The sequence below is a fragment of the Meriones unguiculatus genome, chromosome 3 (assembly GCF_030254825.1).
Source record: "Meriones unguiculatus strain TT.TT164.6M chromosome 3, Bangor_MerUng_6.1, whole genome shotgun sequence".
NCBI lineage: Eukaryota > Metazoa > Chordata > Mammalia > Rodentia > Muridae > Meriones > Meriones unguiculatus.
Window position 1 is genome coordinate 60,799,415 of NC_083351.1, and position 19,718 is coordinate 60,819,132.

At 48.1% G+C, this 19,718-nt stretch overlaps 1 protein-coding gene across 6 annotated transcripts in view; it reads left to right on the top strand.

Moving 5' to 3' along the window:
* Positions 1-19,718, top strand: part of Znf746 (zinc finger protein 746) — a 249,107-nt gene that overhangs the window by 211,130 nt on the left and 18,259 nt on the right. For 2 of the 6 annotated variants that reach the window (XM_021650149.2, XM_021650151.2), the window contains exons 1-4: positions 14,150-14,458; positions 17,146-17,445; positions 17,579-17,660; positions 18,839-18,952. In XM_021650149.2, coding sequence (XP_021505824.1) covers positions 14,435-14,458; positions 17,146-17,445; positions 17,579-17,660; positions 18,839-18,952 — 520 coding nt within the window. In that variant the 5' untranslated portion in view covers positions 14,150-14,434. Of the gene's footprint in view, positions 1-14,147; positions 14,459-14,784; positions 17,046-17,145; positions 17,446-17,578; positions 17,661-18,838; positions 18,971-19,718 lie in introns of those variants that run through there. The other 4 variants (XM_060380084.1, XM_060380083.1, XM_060380086.1 and 1 more) reach the window with 4 other exon arrangements.

A 19,718-nucleotide genomic window follows, 5' to 3' on the forward strand; every position in this document is an offset into this window, starting at 1 on the left:
GCTCTCTCACAGTCTCCAAGCCCTGTTGCGTTCTCGTTTTATAATTTCTGACATGCTCTGAGGCCTCCACTTATTTTCACTTGTCAGTCTTGCTGTGTGCTCAACAATTTATTAGTTTATTTTATTGATAAACTTTGCCCCTGTTTGTCCTGTCTATAAACACTTGACTTCTGTTCTTATTCCTGTTGTTTCTTTTTTTTTTTTTTTTTTTTATTTCTTGGGTTTAATTTGATTCTTTTTCTACTTTTGTATTATTGGTTTTTCAATCCACTTTTCTTGAACCAAACCCAGATCCTCTGCAAGAGAAATATGTTCTCTTAACTGGTGAGCCATCTCTCCAGCCTCTTTTCAAACATTCTAGATGGTATTCTCATATTTTTGTTACTTCTAGTGTATTCTGAATCAAGAACATACCTTCCAATTCAGTCCTCTGCATGCTGCCGAAGCTGACTGGCTGGCTTAGCAATTTGCTTAGGTTAGAGTTCTGTCTCTGCCCTCTGAAATGGAATTGTCTTCCCAAATAATGGGTATCATTCTACATTTGTAAGTTAAACAGAATTAATTGTGCTTTTCAAGTCTTCTTCCATCTTTGCTGATTTTTCCTCTACTTGTTCCATCAATTATATGGAGAACCCATCATGGTTATGTAGTTGAATGTTTTTCTTTTAGTTCTCCTAACTGTTGTTTTTATATGTATTTGAAGCTACGGTGTGTAGCTGACTTTTGCTGTTTGTGGGTTCCTTACTCTCTTCCACCCTTCTCTACCCTTAGTAACCTCCAAACACTGTATAGGAGAGGAAAAAAGGGTGAGAGGAAAAGGAGTGACATTATCATTAGACCGCTTCCTGCAGATTAGGGGGTATCTGGTTCCCTGGGACAAGTTTGACCTTCTCCATCAGGATATCTAATTTCCTCTCATTTCTTTGCACACAAACACTTGACAAACAGCAACCAACGGCATCCATCCACCAACCGGCCAACAACAGCAACCTCACCTCTCACGGCCCTAGCATTTATGTACCGTCTGAAAAATTCCCAGAATTCCAAACCTCACACACTCACAGAAACTATCTGAAGCTGGCGAAACCACGCTGCAGCCAGAGCACAAGGCAAATCATAGTCAGCTGCTTCAAAGCAGCTCCCTATTCCCATGCCTGGGATTAAAACAAAAACATATTCCCATAACATTCTCTGTTTTTTTTATCATTTTTTTAATTTCTTTTTTTATTAATTACATTTTATTCACTTTGTATCCCCTATAAGTCTCTCCCTCCTCCCTTCCTAGTCCTACCTTCTCTCCCCCTTCCTCACGCATGCCCCTCCCCAAGTCCACTGATAAGGGAGGTCCTCTTCTCCTTCCTTCTGTTCTTAGTCTATCAGATCTCATCAGGAGTGGCTGCATTGTCATCTTCTGTGGCCTAGTAAGGCTGCTTCCCCCTCAGGGGGAGGTGATCAAAGCACAGGCCAATCAGATTATGTCAGAGGCAGTCCCTCTTCCCATTACTATGTAACCCACTTGGACACTAAACTGCCATGGGCTACATCTCTGCATGGGTTCTAGGTTATCTCCATTCATGGTACTTGGTTGGAGTATGAGTCTCTGGGAAGACCCCTGTGTTCAATTTTTCTGGTTCTGTTGCTCTCCTTGTGGAGACCCTGTCCTCTCCAGCTCTTACTATTTCCCACTTCTTACATAAGATTCCATGAACACTGCCCGACAATTGGCCATAAGTCTCAGCATCTGCTTTGATAGTCTGCAGGGCAGAGCTTTTCAGAGGCCCTCTCTGGCAGGTTCCTAGCTTGTTTCCTGTTTTCTTCTTCTTCTGATGTCCATCCTCTTTGCCTTTCAGAATGGGGATTGAACATTTTAGTCAGGGTCCTCTCGATTAGTTTCTTTAGATGTACAGATTTTAGTAGGTTTATCCTGTATTACATGTCTATATGAGTGAGTATTTACCGTGTGTGTCTTTCTGCTTCTGGGACAGCTCACTCAGGATTATCCTTTCCAGTTCCCACCATTTACCTGCAAATTTCATGATTTTCTTATTTTTCATTGCTGAGTAATATTCCATTGTGTAGATGTACAATTTCTGCATCCATTCTTCAGTTGAGGGGCATCTGGGCTATTTCCAGCTTCTGGCTATTACAAATAAAGCTGCTATAAACAATAAAGAACTAAAGAAGCTGAAAAGCAACAAACCAAGTAATCCAATTGAAAAATGGGGAACAGAGCTAAACAGAGAATTCTCTTTAGAGAAATATCGAATGGCAGAGAAATACTTAAAGAAATGCTCAACGTCATTAGCCATTAGGGAAATGCAAATCAAAACTACCCTGAGATTTCACCTTACACCCATCAGAATGGCCAAGATGAAAAACTCAAATGCCAACACATGCTGGAGAGGCTGTGGAGAAAGGGGAACCCTCCTCCACTGCTGGTGGGAAGGTAAACTTATACAACCACTCTGGAAATCAATCTGGCACTTTCTCAGACAACTAGGAATAGCACTTCCTCAAGATCCAGCCATACCACTCCTAGGCATATATCCAAAAGAGGCTCAAGTACACAATAAGGACATTTGCTCAACATTCTCTGTTTTTAAAGAAGTTCTCATTACAATGATGTTTGTATACTAACATGTAAATATGGGGCCAGGAAGATGGTTCAACAGGTAAAGGCGCTTGCCAAGCCGCTTGCCAAGGCTGATGATGCGAGTTCAATGCGAGGGACCAGCATTATGGAAGGAAAGAACTGACTCCTGCAAGTTGTCCTCTGACCTCTACACATGTGCCGTGGTGGGTGACATATGTCACCTCCATGCATGTGTGTGCTCTCACATAACAAATGCAATTTTAAAATAAAACTTAAATATGCATATATTTCTGCTGTATTGACCTCGGTCTTGTTATGAACTCCCTCTAAGAATTTCTAAGAAAGCGTCTTTCTTAAATTACAATATGTGAAATATAAGTATAATTGCACCCACTTTCTTTTTCGTAGGCTTACACGGTGTGCATTGTCCTTTCAGTACAGCTGGTCTGATGTGCCGGTGGCTGTTTTGTCAGGACCCATCTTCCTGGGAAGCTGGAGACTCCAACTCACCCTCTCTGTGTGTCTCCCCTGGACTCCTGTTCCTACCTCTCCGTATCTGCTTTCCTTCCCCCAAAGCTCCAAGGGTGATCTTGTCAGATGTCTGTTCTAGATTTCATTCCCAGCTCCAAATGTGCCAGTCACTTCCCGGGTTTTAAATCAATGGTTTTTCATGTTTATTATTTAATGTGCATGTGTGTTTTGCCCGCATTGTATTTCTGTGCACTGTTTGCATGCCTTCTCCCTGCAGAGGACAGAAGAGGATGTTGGGTCCTTTGGAACTAAAATTGCAGATGATTACAGATGTGCTACAGCTTGTTAGCATCATGTGTGTGTTGAGAACCGAACCTGGAGCCTCTGCAAGAACTGCTGAGCCATCTCTCCAAACTGTCCCCACTCGTCGCACACTGCCACACGGTGAGACCCTGAAGGCAAGGACTGTGGCTTTCAGCGTTCTGCTTAAGCCTGAGCAGCTGGTGCTGAGCCAGTGACCAAACACACCTGTTTTCCTAGGTCAGTTATAATCTCTCACAGCCTTTTGCCAAGATGGATATAAAAATTGCTCCTTTTTTTCCTATAAGCAGGGGCCAGAATGCATCTCCCAGTCTTTCTCAGCAGCAATAAATACCACAGAAATCTTTAAAACAGCAGAATCCACGGGTGTATGGGCACCTTGACTCTATGCCTGCCCTGCTTGCCTAAGAACAGCCGAAGTACCCAGTAAAGAACTCCATATAAACTGACTAATTCCTGCTCCGCACGTTTGTTGGCACCCAAGATAGAGAGGACTCAGTGTCCCTGTCAAGCAGTCCTAATTTCTGACTAGCCTTTGATGTGACATCTTTCTCCCACTCCAAAAGTTATAAAGCAGTGTTGTTCTGACTGTGAAGTCATCAAAACTGGATGACTCAATGGCCAGCCTTATAAAATTTCAAAATGTCTTGTAAATATGAGTCAGGATCTGAGTAACAAGCTTGCCGCTGTTATAGTCACAAATGTCATTGCTGGAGCGAACTGAACTCTGCACGGCGGTGCTCCTGAACTACGTGGTGAGAAACTCAATGTTTTATACCTAGACCATTCTTCTCAAAAGCCACCGAGAATTAGTCATTCCGTGACTTTTCCTGGCAAGATGTGAACAAACATCTATCCACCCCCAGACAGTACACCGAAGGAACTCTTCCACCCAAGTCTAGCTTGGCGAGCCAATGAGTCTCCTGGGCTTACACACACAGGACTAGATGTACCACCAGAAAGCCACCCCAGGGTGGGCATGACTCCGAGGCCTGTTCCTGGGGATCAGCAGAGAGTGTGCTCCCTTCCCCGGCACTGGATACTGCTTTCCTCAACTAAGGGAAGGGGCCTATCAATCTTGTGACTTTGTGAGCTTCCTGGCTCTTTAAGCTTCATTAACTTCCTGAGTCATGTGAATCTCCTTTCTCTGGGAAGGACTGTTTTAATTTGGAGCTTAAATGACGTTTGTTATGGGGAAATTCAATAACTTTAGTTACTTAAAATTTAAAATAAATCCAAACATAAGCTGATACTTCATGTGTCTGGGTTTTTCCATATTTGAGGTTTATTTAAAGACAGGCCCACCTGGCTGTTCTTTCACCGAATTCTTTCTATCTGCTGGAGTAAAGTCAGCCCATTTCTCTCCTGGAGAGCCTTTCAGTCTGTGTAGGAAGCCTGGACTGCCATGGGGTTCTGTCCTGTTGCTCAAAGTTACTCAAAGGTACTCAGGAGAATGCAAACTGCCTAGGATGGGCTGCCCTCTAGGCCGTTGTCAGTCACTGACCCTGGCCTCCACCTTTAACCGACTACAGAGGAGTCTAGAAAACAGAAGTCAATCATGGACATCAAGATTTTCTTCTACACATGTCCATCGCATCTCAAGGTCACATCAGAAGGGTTCAAGGTCACACCAAAAATCGTTCTTCATCAAAACTCATACTTCCAAGTATGGCCCAAGAGTGATGTCATCATGATGAAAATTCCACATTTGAGATACCTCAGCTGTGTTTCTCAGATTGAGGCTCTCTAAGAGAGGTACCCAGAGCATTTAGAGATGTGGGCACAAGAGGGGGCTTTTTACTTTTAAGATTGTGTTTTTCATTTTATGGGTATCCGTGTTTTGCCCATATGTATTTCTATGCACTTGTGACAGGTCCCCTGGAAGTGGACTCACAGACAGTTGCTAGCTGTCATGTGGATCCTGTAAATCAAACCTGAGCCCTCTGAAGAGCAACAAGTGCTCTTACCCAACGAGCCACCTTTCCAGCCTAAGAGAGGGCTTTTTTTTTTAACTTTTTAAAAAACTTCTTTATTAATTACCCTTTATTCACTTTGTATCCCCCCTGTGGTTCCCTCCCTCCTCCTGTCCCTATTCCTCCCTTCCTCAACCCTCTGCATGCATGCCCCTCCCCAAGTCCACTGATAGGGGAGGTCTTCTTTTCCTTCCTTCTGATCCTAGTCTGTTAGGTCTCATCAGGAGTGGCTGCATTGTCATCTTCTGTGGCCTGGTAATGCTGCTTCCCCCTCAGGGGGAGGTGATCAAAGAGCAGGCCAATCAGTTCATTCAGAGACAGTCCATGTTCCTATTACAATGGAACCCACTTGGATACTGAACTGCCGTGGGCTACATCTGTGCAGGGGTCTTAGATTATCTCCATGCATAGTCCTTGGTTGGAGTATCAGTCTCAGGAAAGACCCCTGTGTTGAGATTTTTTTGGTTCTGTCGCTCTCTTTGTGGAGTTCCTGTCCTCTCCAGATCTTACTGTTTCCCACTTCTTTCCTAAGATTCCCTGCACTCTGCCCAAAGGTTGCCCATAAGTCTCAGCATCTGCATTGATAGTCTGCAGGGCAGAGCCTTTCAGAGGTCCTCTGTGTCAGGCTCTTGACTTGTTCCCTGTTTTCTCCTTCTTCTGATGTCCATCCTCTTTGTCTTTGTGGCTAGGAATTGAGCATTTTAGCAAGAGTCCTCCCTCTTGATTAATTTCTTTAGGTGTACAGATTTTAGTAGGTTTATCCTATATTATATGTCTATATGAGTGAGTATATACCCATGTGCATCTTTCTGCTTCTGGGATAGCTCACTCAGGATGATCTTTTCCAGATCCCACCATTTACCTGCAAATTTCATGATTTCCTTGTTTTTTATTGCTGAGTGATATTCCATTGGGTAAAAGTACCACAATTTGTGCATCCATTCCTCCACTGAGGAGCATCTAGGCTGTTTCCAGCTTCTGGCTATTACAAATAAGGCTGCTAAAACATGGTTGAGCAAATGTCCTTATTGTGTGCTTGAGCAAGAGAGGGCTCTTAAAGCAGCATATCATTGATTTTTTTTTCTAGTAGTCAATAAATCAAAACAATCTCTTAAAACTTTTATTACATTTTGATAGGTATTCTCCTATCAAAATGAAATGAGCCAGTTTAAGCCAAATTAAAGTATAATGTCAGGTTTATTGGACTGGTGAGTCCCAAGGAACAGAGCCAGGGAAGTTGCTTTGCAGAGGGAGATAGAGAAGGGGAGAGAAAGAGCGTGTGCACACACACACAGAGAAATGGGGAGCGAGAGAGGGAGAGACCGAAATGTCTGGAGTATATAGGGTGTCATGGAGAAGGGAGAGATGCCCTCCCTGCACCTTGTCCCTTACAGCCTGCAGCAGGAGGAGACCTGTCCCTGCTCCTCTGTAGCTGCAGCACTCGGGAAAACAGGCCCTGCATCTCACCCGAGCAGTGGTGGAGCTGGCCCTGGTGGCAGGGGTGAGGGTGAGCCGCCCTGTGGACATGAGAACGGGAGAGCTGACCCTGCCCCTTGACAGCTGCACCACTGAGTGAGCCAGGCAGGGCATCGCTGGAGAGCTCACCCCGCAGCAACGGTGCGGGTGCAGGAGAGCCGGTGAGCTGACCAACTCAGCTACCTCCCAGGCCCAGATCCAGAGCTTTGAGGTTGTCCACCCAACACCTACCTCATCTGTGATCTGCTGGAGCACTGAAAGGACAGGTCCTGCAGATCTGCAGCTGCAGGATCTCCATGACACAGGACAACAACAGTGCAGCAGAAGCCAGAACATGGTCTGGCTTGTATGTCAGACCAGTCACTCATTGCAACGAACAGGTGCAAGAGAAGCTGTGTAGACAAAAGGGTGTGCCCTGGGCCACACTATGACACCCTACAGCTTCTGCAACAAGATTCTTGTAATTCTGTTTTATTTTTCTTTGTGGGTGGGGTTGGCAGGGAAGAAGACAGATGCTAAGATCTGGAGAGATGAATGGGGTTGGGGTGCATGACATGAAATTTACAAAGAATCAAGAAAAGATTTTTTTATTTTTATTTTTATTACTTTATGTGTATGTGCTTTTCTCCTGCATGCCTGTGCCTTGATGACTGGTGCCTGCAGAGGCCAGAATGGAACGTAGGAAACCTGGAATTCCCATCACATATGTTGTGAGCTACCATATGGATGCTGGGAATCAAATCCAGGTCATCAGGAAGAGAAGCCTATCCCCTTAATGACTTAGCCATCTCTCCAAATTCAAACAAGCATGGAAGATTTAAAGGAGACAATAAGATGACAAGGATTGTTACAGTGTGACAACTCAATATATCAGGCTTTGAGGCCCACTGCATGACATCTGACGGCTGTTAATTTTTTATATTTATTTATCTCATTTTATGTGCATTAGTGTTTTGCCTACATGTATGTGTGTGCACCATTTGTATGTCAGATGGCCGAGGAAGTCAGAATACGGTGTCAGATCCCCTAGAACTGTAGTTACAGGTAGTTGTGAGCCACAGTGTGTGCTAGGAGCCAACCCTGGATCCTCTCCCATAGCAACAAGTGCTCTTCGTTACTGGGCCACCCCTCCAGCTCCTGCGCGCTTACTTTCCCAGTGCACCGGTGTAGAATGTTTCCTAGGTACCTAGCCCCACACATCACACCCCAGGGCTCCCAGATCCCTGTAGTCTGGATAGTGAATGTCCACTAAAGGCCATGAGGTTAAAGGCTTGGCCCCAGAGTGGTATTGCTGAGATATGGTGGAGGCTTTAAGAGGAAGGAACCAGCTGGGAATTTTAAGGTCAAAGGGTATTGTAGCACCCCAGCTTCCTCATCACTCGGACATCCCGGCCCTGAGGTAAGTGGATTTGCTTCTCTGAGCACGTCTGTTTGGCTTAAAGCAGCAAGTCTTCCCGGTCTCGGAGGGAAAACTAAAATGGTGAGCCAAAGGACTGGAGAGGCTGCTCAGGTGTGCCCATTCTTATTGTTCCTGCAGAGAACCAGAGTTTGATTCCTAGGGCCTGTAAGCCCAGCTTACAGTATCAGATCCACGGCATCTGATACTGTCTTCTGGCCTCCATAGGCAGGTATTCGTGTGTGGGTGCACACACACACACACACACACACAAACATACACAGAGTGACACAAATATGAATGCACACAATAAAATTAAGTAGGCCAAAAGAAACTTTTTCTTTGTGTAAGTTCATTGTATCAGGTGTTTGGTTATAGTGACAGAAAGTTGTCTAATGGCCTGTTTTCTTTATTGTTCATGTTTTAGCCACACTGGACTTCTCTCCTTTTTCTAAAATGCTCTGTTTCTGCCTCGAGTTTTTCCCAGGCTGACACCAGTTCCCACCCTCTGGTGTGAAACTCGCTCTACTAAAACTCTGCCTTTCCTGCAAGATCCAGTTCAGATTGTATCTACTCCATGAAGTCTTTTGAAGAAAAAACTATAAAACATATTGTTTTATTTTATGTGTGTGGGTGTTTTGCCTGGATGTATGTCTGTGCACCACTGCATGTGTGCTACAGAGATGAGAAGAAGCTGTCAGATACTTTCCAGCTGAAGTTACAGAGGGTTGTAAGTTGCCACTTGGGTTCCAGAACTAAACCCAGGTTCTCTGAAAGAGCAGCCAGTGCTGAACCACTGAGTCATCTCTCCAGCTCCAAGACATATTGAAATACATACATCTCTTACATACTTTCATATCGATTGTGTGCTATGCAGTTGGCTAATTGTGGGAGACACAAAGACAAGCAAGTTGTGGTTCTTCCATAACTTAGTGAAATATCCATCCCCAAGAAGCCGGAGTAAATAAGAGATACAAATTGGAAGAGGTCTGTGAAGGTTCAACGGTTCTCACACCCACAGCTCCCTTGGAAGAAAGTAATTCAAGGGAAAACTCTCTGTATAAAGTCACTGGCAATCTGTGCCAAGTACCTGACCCTGCTCTCCTGGCCTTCCATCCTGCTGAGGACCTTGCTTTCCACTCTGCCCGGCACTGGCTGGCAAGAACTGGCCTACCCAGAGCCTGTCCTTTGGAGGCTCCTTTGGATTCCTTTGGGGGCTCGTGTCCTCAAGGAGGCAGTGGCACTCCTGAGGCTAACACCGTGGAGCTAAGGCCTCTTTGGCCTTAAGCAGAAGGCCAGGTAAACTGGCCTGCCAGGAATGGTGGCGTCCCAGGCCTGTAATCCTGGCACTTGGGAGGCTGAAGGAGGATGATGCTGAGGTCAGGACCAGACTATAGGACATTGGCCTGAGGGTGGGAGGGAGGATGAGAATGTAAGGGAATAATCATACGAAGTGACCAGCAACTGGACCACAGCCTCTTACACAGCAGGTATGAACTCTGTACAAAGCTGGGATGCTGAGTTTCAGTCAGGCTTATGGAACGCAACGGGAGGTCCTGTAACACTTGGCAGCAGTGAAAGGTCTCTGACAGGGTCATAAAGATGAAAAGTTAATTCAATGTCAAGTGTGCAGCCCAGCGAAGTGGCTCATGCCTGTAACCCAACCATGGAAGACTGAGACAGGAGGATCTCCACTGTAAGTTCAAGGCCAAACAGGTCTGGATAGGGAGTTTAAAGACAGCCTGGGCTATGTATCAAGATCCTATCTCAAAACAATAAACAAACAAAAACACACAATGCTTCCGGTATCACTTGCCTAACGCTGCAGTGAGCGACTTTGGCGCTGGGCACACCACCGCAGCACCCGAGCTGACGGCACTGCCTGACACACCTCGGTCAGACTCAGAACTACCGTGCCACACACTGCCCTGCTTCGCCAGCTTTCCGCTTATAGAGCAACGGAACGCTTCGCAGAAAATACGACTGCACTGTCCTGCCATCACTTCTCAGGGTGTACGTTTCGTACTATATCATAGTATAGCTTTCGGTTATTGCATATGTGAAGGCTGGAAATTTTAAACTACGGTTAGAAGTGACGGCTTGAGTTTCACTTGAAAAATCAGTAAATGAATTTTGGCTTGAGATTAGGGCGGAATTGCCAGCAGTTTCTGAAATGGCTCTGAACAAACTTCTGCCGTTCTGTACTTTGTACTGATGCAAAGTGGAGCTCTCAGCACGAAAAATTATAAAAATCAAAACATTCGACCACTCTGAGAGGATGCTCCACATCCTACTGTATCAAATGGTTGGCCAAGATTTAATTCTTAAGATAAAAACAAAGAAGCACAAGCATCTCATCCATGTGCAGAGCGGCCTTCCCTGTAAATGAGTGGGAAGACTGTATGGATGCCACGGAATTGTTTTAGAATAAAGTTATACTTACTATGAGAAAACGTTTGATTTGATAGAGCCATTTGTATATAGCAAGGATCATATAAAATTTTCTCAGCAATCGCAAGCCTAAAATGTCTAAGAGCAGGGGCTGGAGAGGTGTCTCAGGGGTTAAGCATCTGGCTGATCTTCCAGAGTACCTGGGTTCGATTCCCAGTACCCACATGGCAGCTCACAATCACCCATGACTCTAGTTCCAGGGGATCCAATCCCCTCTCTTCTGGCCTTCGAAGGCACCAAGTGGTGTACAAACATACATCCAAGCAAAACATCCACACACATAAAATAAAAAACGTTAAAAAGTTTCAGAAGCCCCGAACTAAGCCACAGTGGAAGGAATGAGGGAGTGCGGGGCTTCCACAGGGTCCAGTAGTAAAGCAAGTTGGATGTCCTGGGTTTGGTGGCACAGCCTTCAACATCAGTACTCTGGAAGGAGGTAGTGCAAGCAGATTACTGGGAATTCCAAGACAATCAGGACTACACAAAAAGACTGTCTCAAAATTTAAAAAAAGCAAGTTAATATCAAAAGGAAGGTAGGTTTCTCAGTGACCATCTTCCACATGAGACAGAGACCCTGGGAGACTGCCCGACTTGGTCAGGAAGCCCTGGCAGTTAATAGCAGAAGCTGCAGGTTCCCAGCCTCCCAGGCCTCCCTGAATTATTATTATTATTATTATTATTATTATTATTATTATTTTGTCTTTATACACTCAGAAACCTTTCAGTGCTGACAAATGCTTCAGGACCCCCACATTCAATTGCACAACCCTATAGAAGTTGACTACCCACCGTTTAAGCTCTGACCCAGTTGCTGGTCACGCTGTGATTATTTGTTTATATTCTCACGACTACTGTGAGACCTTTGGGATTTGCCTCCCAAGGCTAGAAGGGCCTGTTCAAAAATACTTGCTGAGTTGGATTGCTTTAGATTTATTTATTTTATACTCATGAATGTTTTACCTGCATGTGGGTATGTGTACCATGGGTATGTCCAGTGTCTTTGGATATAGGAAGAGCTCATCAGATCCCTGAACTGGAGTTATAGACGGTTGTGAGCCACCATGTGAGTGCTGGGAATTAAACCCAGGTCCTCTGAAAGAGCAGATAGTGCTCTTGATTGCTGAGCCACCTTTCTAGCCCTGGCTTTGGAAGAAGAAGAAGAAGAAGAAGAAGAAGAAGAAGAAGAAGAAGAAGAAGAAGAAGAAGAAGACTTAGAGTTAACAAGGATATTTTATATAGGCTTAAGCCCAAAGCTTAGGAGACGGACGGATGCCCAGGAAAAAGTAAAACACAGCTGAGAGCACGGATATGGGCTTCTCGAAGGAAAGCCTCAGAGAGTAAAGAGCAGATGTGGGTGCAGCTCTTCAGTGGAGAGCTGCCTTTGCTTTTCCTTTTTCAGCCCAGGACTTTGCAGCAGACCTAACAAGCATGGGCCACGGAGCACTGCCTTTGCACCCGCCTCTGCAGCTTGTCAGGTGGTTGCCCTTTCCAACGTCCCTCCACATTATAAAACCTCAGTCCCAGTTCACCCCATCAGAGGGGATGTGTTGGAAGGGGAGGGAACTCCTCCTTGAGAGAAGTGCCAAAAGAAACAATAGGAGAGGAGCTGGAGCTGGAGGGGCAGGTGCTCAAGCTGTTCCCCTGTAGTGAGGGTAAGAGGTGGACTCCAGCCTTTGAAGGATTCACTCCATGTCAGTTGATCCAGGTAATTCTTTCAAGAGGCAATCCCAGGACTTTGGAGACCTCAGAACACAGCTGAGTTAGCAGGAAGAGAGAAAAATTAGATTTGGGGAAAAAGCTTCCCCAAATATTAAGAGTAAGTGTTCACCCAGGTGAAATTCAATTTTTACACCTTAACAAGGAGGCATTCTAATGACTCCATCTCTTCTCCCAGGCTACAGACCACAAAGGCCGAGGAGAGGAATAAAGGGGAGTGTTAAGATCTCAGTCAGTGTGTTAGGGTTCCTGTCGCTATGATGAAACACAATGACCAACTTGCAAGGAAAGGGTTTGTTTAACTTACACTTCCACACCACTGTTCACCGTTAAAGAAGTCAGTTCAGGAACTCAAACTGGGCAGAAACCTGGAAATAGCTGATGCAGAGGTCAGGTCATGGAGGGGTGCTGCTTACTGATTTGCACCTCATGGCTTGGTCAGCCTGCTTTCTTACAGAACCCGGGACTTCCTTAGAGAAACCAAGGGATGACTCCACCCACCATTGACTGGCCCCGCCTCCAGGATCACTAATTAAGAAAATGCCCTAGGGAGAAAAGAAAGAAAGAAAATGCCCTAGAGGATGCTTGTAGCTCAGATTTCTGGAGGCATTTTTTTTTTTCTTCAGTTAAGATCCCTTCTCTCAGATGACTATAGCTTGTGTTAAGCTGACACAGAACTAGTCAGCACAGTCAAGGAGCTGGGGGAAGGGGTGTCAATGATTAAGCGTGAGAACAAAAGTTCTGTTTCCAGGTTGCTCCCAGGATCTGAGACCCCTGGCCTCCTGCACATGAGTACACATATTTACATACAAATACATGCATATATTAAAAAAAAAAAACAAAGGTAAAATAAGTAGCAAACGAGAACAAGACCTCAGCCACTGATCCCGGTCTTGCCGGCTCCTGCTTGGGCATCCGCACGGGAGGCTATTCTGAAAGGCAATACGCCCCGGTTGCCACACGGGGGCTCCACACCAGGCTTCCGGAGAAATTTTACATCCTAATTTTTTTCCCTTCCTTGTTATTAAAAAAACAAAAACAGGAATTTTAAAAAGTTAGGTCTCCCTATTAGCATAAAACTACCAACACTACCTAAACTTTGTTAGAAATAAAATTTTATACGAGCATGACTAATACACAAGATAACACTCCTATTCTACACGACTACTCTCACTGTGTGAACGTCTTTCCGTGCGTGTCTGGTGCCCAGGTATATCCTAAGAGGGAGCTGGCTCTCCTGAAACTGTTCTTACAGTGGGTTGAGAGCCTCTGGGAACCTAAACCCAGGCTGACTAGCAAGCACGAACAGCAAGTGCCGCTCCATTCAAGAGGGCTTTGAACGCTGGCCTTTTAATCCATTTTTCACGCCATTGAAATGTTTATTATAACACACACAGATAATCCTACATGGATGCCTACTGTGACAGATCAAGGTGTTTTTCTATTGTTGGAAGCATTCACTCCATTTCAAGGCGTGCTACAGCTGGCCAGCTGCAGATGTGACAGGGCCGGAGGTGCGCCCTGCCCACCGAGGCCACGCACCCAAGTTTTATCCGTCCAAACTAGGTTGCGGCGGCGGCGCGGCCGGGGCCTCTGGTGCGGCGTCCCTCCCACCCCAGCAGGAGCGCCGCAGGGGGCGGGGCGACGCGGGGGCGTGGTCGGGGCGGGCCGAGGCGGGGCCTAGTGATGGGGGCGGGGCCGGGCGCGGCGGCGGCGGGCGGGTGCCGGCGCTGCCGTTCGGCGCTCGAGCTGCAGGTGGAGCTGTGCCGCCGCGCTGCCTCCAGGAAGCCTCACGGGCCTTCGTCGGCCTGGCCGCGGCGCCGGCTCCCAGGATGCAGTGTGGAGCGGCCGGGCGCTGACGGCGGCGGCGCGGCTGCGGGCGGAGCGGCGGCAGGCCGGCCTGCGAGGAGCGCGGCGGGGAAGGCAGCGGCGGGCCCGGGCGGCGCTGCCGGCGGAGAGGACCCGGCGGCCGGGCCTGCGTGGGGCCGCGCGCCGCGGCGTCGACTTCCTCCGCGCCGGGCGGGACAGCGCAGGGCCATGGCCGAGGCGGCCGCGGCTCCGGTAAGGGCGGCCCGCGCGCTTGGCCCGCGCGGCCTCGGGCCCCGGAAGGCCGGGGCCCAGCACACTGCGCCGCAGGCCCCAGGACGGCTTCCGGGCCAGACCGGGCCTGCGGGTTCCGTGGCTGCGGCGAGCGGCTGCGAGGTCCGCCGGGGCCTACCGGACCGGGTGGAGCCGAGCGCAGGGAACGGCCGTCCGCGCCCCGGAGGCCGACCCGCGCTAAGTTCCCGGTCTGCGCGTCCCCGGGCCGGGCTCCTTCCTCCGCGCCGGGCCGGTGCTTCCCTCCCCCAGCTCCCCCCAGCGGCCTGGTGGCACCTAGGAGGTGTCCGACTTCGATTCCGTAGACGCTGAGCACCCACTATGTGCCCAACCCTCCCCGGGCGGCGCGCGAGCACTGCTCGCGTTTGTCCAGCCGGGCTGGCGCTGCACTCAGCCCGGCTTAGGCACGATTTTTGTCCGCACTGCAAACCTGTGGGGTAGTGACTATCATAGTTATTCTTTCATACAAAAGAAAAGCTGAAGGCCCAGCGAAGTTAACTTGCGGAGACTCTCGTCGAGGAAAGTGTGGGAAGACAGTGCTCACAGTTCAATGACTGATAAGAAAAGCAGAGCGGTACACGAGTAGCCATATGGTCGAACAGAAAGAGGTCATAGCAACCTGAAATGAGGTTCGAATGCAGGTGCTTAGCAGACCCTGCTGCTCCTCCTGCCCGGCCACCTAATCCATGCTTCTGTGAGTTGAGTTAGCTAACGTCTTGTAGGGCTTGGGCAAAGAGAGGAAAGGCACAGAGACAGGACAGTGCGGGACCGGTCCACAAGGCTGGAGAGATGGTTTTGGTTGTGAGGCTGCAGAGCTGGAAGGGGCTGGGAGTCCTGGACTTGGTCATGTGGGTGAGGAACAGTTGAAGGATTTGGCATCCTCTTAAACCAGTGGCTTCCCTGCCTGTTTGGCAGTTGGCAATTCCACCTTTCCTTTGAGTTAGCAAGATGCTAAGTTTCAGCAAAGCACTACCCATACTAATGGCTGGACAGTTCAAAGGCCAGTGGACCCCATTAAAAAAAGACGTTGAACAAGAATAACATCAACGAGGTAGATGTTTGTGCCGATGCCTGTTTGTGTAACAGATTGCAGCAGAGGGAATGGGTGGCAAAGTACAAAGATACATCTGAAATAGACTCTCAGAGTCTAGGATAATTCCAGTCAGGGCTTGTCCTAAAGAGGAGTAAGAGGCCAGAGGTATCCTTCTACAGCAGTTTTTCCCTTCTAACAATTCTGCCCATCAGAACCCATCTTCTGAGACCTACTGGAAGTCCTCGGTCACACCCAGTGTCCCTCATGTAGCCTGAGAAACTTGAGCACCACCCAGGCAAGATCTTCTGCCTCTGGTTAAGGCCTCTTGTCCCCATTTTCTGACATGTCTCCCCACTTTCTGGTCCCCGGTGACTCAAATGAGTCCACACTAGTTCCTAGAAGTCACTTTTGTTTTGCAAGTATTCCCCACCTTTTTTTGTTGGAGAGTATTCTTCTAGAATGTAAGGAACATCTGTCTCCAGGGACTGACCGGAAGTGGCACCCATGCAGGATCTTCAGTCTGTCCTGTGGTTTGCACCTCAGATGTACATGGAGGAGCTCCTCCCATTCCCTACCAAAAATGTGTTCCTGTAGGTAGTCACTAAAGCCTCTGCCATTCCCAGTGACAGGACGCATCCATCTTGTGATTGCTGTTGCACGTGTAAACGTTTAACTGTCTACCTTCCTCACCAGATTAGACTATGGCCCTGGTGTCAGGACAGATCATATCTGAGAATGATTTGTACCTTACAGAGAGTTCTGGCAGTGTAACAAGTCCAACTCTTAACGCCAGGCATATAACACACTTGTCACCCCTGAACGTGGGTTTTGAAGGCAAGGAAGATCAAGAGTTCAAGGCCATCCTTTGTACCTAGCAAGTTCTAGGTCAGCCTGGGCTATGTGAGACCATCACAAAAACAAGCAAAATACTCAACTCTTTGATTGATTAAAATTGGCAGTAATGATAACTTTAGCTCATGGGGGAGGGCCAATTAGGAAAGGACCAAATCAGATTGTCCTAGAGGAAGGAAAATTGGCCATTGAGATTATCTGTCTGTTGAGTGGGGACATGAGATGCTTTTTCAAAAAGCAGTTGAGCAACCCCCTTGTTTGTGCCTCTCAGTTGAAGCAGCTGGGGTTTTTGCTGGGTCATCATCAGGCAGTTCCTGTGCGATTGTGACAGGAGTACAGGCTGGGCCCTGGTAAATCTGCAGTTTATCGTTTCTCCACTAAAACACCCAGCAATGCTAAGTCACTGTTTACTTTGCAAAATCGCACTGTGTGTTTACCATGTGTTTAGCACTGGGCTGTGAAAAGACAGTGTCCACTAGAGGAGATGTTCAGTGTAGGGCTGACATACAGGAAATGACTAGGGGAAAAGCACCAAAGTAGGAGTCTTCAGTGTGCTGTGGGGTCCCAAGGCAAGGCACCTGCCAGAGCCAAGCCAGATCTGTTATCCAAAAAGACTACCACTAAGGCAAGATCTGCTGCGTGATACAGGATGTCCCTCCTTCACAGGTACACAGGCTCCCACGCCCAGCCTACTCCCCACGCCTGGGGTCTTAAAGGCTCCCAGTGCAGCAGTGCAGGGAATGATGCTGGCTTCTCTTTCTCAAAGATTTCTCCGTGGACAATGGCAGCTACAATTCAGGCCATGGAGAGGAAGATCGAATCACAGGCCGCTCGACTCCTCTCCCTGGAAGGTCGAACTGGGATGGCCGAGAAGAAGCTGGCTGACTGTGAGAAGACGGCTGTGGAGTTCAGCAACCAGCTGGAGGGCAAGTGGGCCGTGCTGGGGACCCTGCTGCAGGAGTACGGGTTGCTGCAGCGGCGGCTGGAGAATGTGGAGAACCTGCTGCGCAACCGGAACTTCTGGATTCTGAGGCTGCCCCCCGGCAGCAAGGGCGAGGTCCCCAAGGTAGCTTTTGGATGCCCTGGGGTGGGGAAGCTGAGGGTCCATGCCTGCAAGCGTGTGTGTGTGTGTGTGAGAGACACACTGGTTTAGGATGCCCCTGACCTTTGATGATGTGGCTGTGCATTTTTCTGAGCAGGAGTGGGGCAAACTGGAGGACTGGCAGAAAGAACTCTACAAGCATGTGATGAGGGGCAACTACGAGACGCTGGTCTCCCTGGGTAAGGCCTGACATGCTTCTGTAAGGTGGGATTTTACAAGTTCCCAGACCTCTCTGTGATACTATTTTCATGTCAGTGATGGGTAACTCCCTAGATACTTTGAGCAAGGAGACCCCTCCCACCTTCCCATCCTTCCCTACTTGTAGGTGAAGTCAGAAACTCCCTTCTGCGTGGTGGAGTAGACCGGGGAAAGTGGCGACACCTGTCCTCACTAGGCCCAGGGTATTGATATCTGTTTTGGCTGAGACTGGAGCACAGGTGTGCCACGGCTCTCCAGCGTCTTTCTAATCAACTCTAGTTTAGCAGAGGAGTTGTTCTTCCAAGGACTGGGTGGCTTTGATGTAACCCATTTCAGGATCTGTGAGAACAGGGTAGCACGTGCCTTCAAAACAGGTGTTCTTTCCCTGCCCCAAAGCCCTGCTTCCCCAGCCCCTGCTTCTACTGTCCTGAAAGGCGGAGTCCACTCTTCTTGGTCTTACTTTCCGGCCAAGAGTGTTTGGCGGGGTTCTGTTTTGCAGACATGCAGCTGCTTCCTAATGTGGCCCTGTATGCGGCACCATGAGCTCTGAGGACAGGTGGCTGTGGGCCTTTCACATGCATTGTTGAATGAGTAGCAGCTCCTCCCCCCTTACACTCTGTGCAAGACCGTCCCTAGACTTTGCAGCGGAAGGCCTGCCATTGAGTACACTCTGTGCAAGACCGTCCCTAGACTTTGCAGCGGAAGGCCTGCCATTGAGTACACTCTGTGCAAGACCGTCCCTAGACTTTGCAGCGGAAGGCCTGCCATTGAGTACACTCTGTGCAAGACCGTCCCTAGACTTTGCAGCGGAAGGCCTGCCATTGAGTACACTCTGTGCAAGACCGTCCCTAGACTTTGCAGCGGAAGGCCTGCCATTGAGTACACTCTGTGCAAGACCGTCCCTAGACTTTGCAGCGGAAGGCCTGCCATTGAGTACACTCTGTGCAAGACCGTCCCTAGACTTTGCAGCGGAAGGCCTGCCATTGAGTACACTCTGTGCAAGACCGTCCCTAGACTTTGCAGCGGAAGGCCTGCCATTGAGTACTGCTCTTCTGGACCAGTCAGGACATTTACTTTCTAGGCTGTTAGTGATTTGACAAGTGTCTACTGCCCAGCTTTGATGAGAATGTGGTGGAATTAACCTCCTGTCTTTCCTCAGACTATGCCATCTCCAAACCCGAGGTCCTCTCCCAGATTGAGCAAGGCAAGGAACCATGCACCTGGCGTCGTACTGGCCCCAAGGTCCCGGAGGTTCCTGTGGACCCAAGTCCAGGTGAAGGATTGGGAAAAGGTCAGGGTCACACCAGGTGACCAAATGAATACAGAAAAGTAAAGGTCCAGGAGGGTGTCACTCTTCTTTCCAGAAAGACACAGAAAGTTTCAAATCTAAATCTTTCATGGTTGAGTCATAACTATGACTTACTCAGCTATGTTACAGAAACTAGTAATTTCCATCCTGGATGTAGATAGCAAAGCCAGAGCAGGAGCACAGAATTAGAGGATGAGAGAAGAGGAAGTGAGAAGGAGTTGAAGACTAGGCATTCAGAGCTGTGCAAAGGAGTCATCCAATCTTAAACACACGAGGAACTTCAGAACCCACTGGCAAGCTGTATGGTCCAATCAGGCCATACAGAATCAGGCGCTTATTTTAGCTGTAGACACTGAACACAGTGTCTCAGATTTCCCTGGGGCCGGTCTGCACCTCTCTAAGTTTGGGAAGGGCAGGGATGCTGGGTTCCTGCAGGGAAGACCTTGCTGGCTCCTTTGGTGAGAGGCATGGTCTCTCTGACCTCTGCCTCCTCCTTTTCCTTCCCTTGCCTGTCCTGCCCCCTGGGGTTTGTGTCCTTCATGACACTGTGTTACTCAGACTTTATGTAGTTAAACGTGTCGTACATGTTTACTTCATGTAACTTAGTCTTCATCTAGTTAGGCAAGAGCAGAAGCAGGTCTAGAACTGAGTCCATGGCCAGTTTTCATGTATTCAGCAGTGTAGCTCAGCAGGTGTATTTTGAGAGTCTTGTTGGTACCAAGGACAGTAA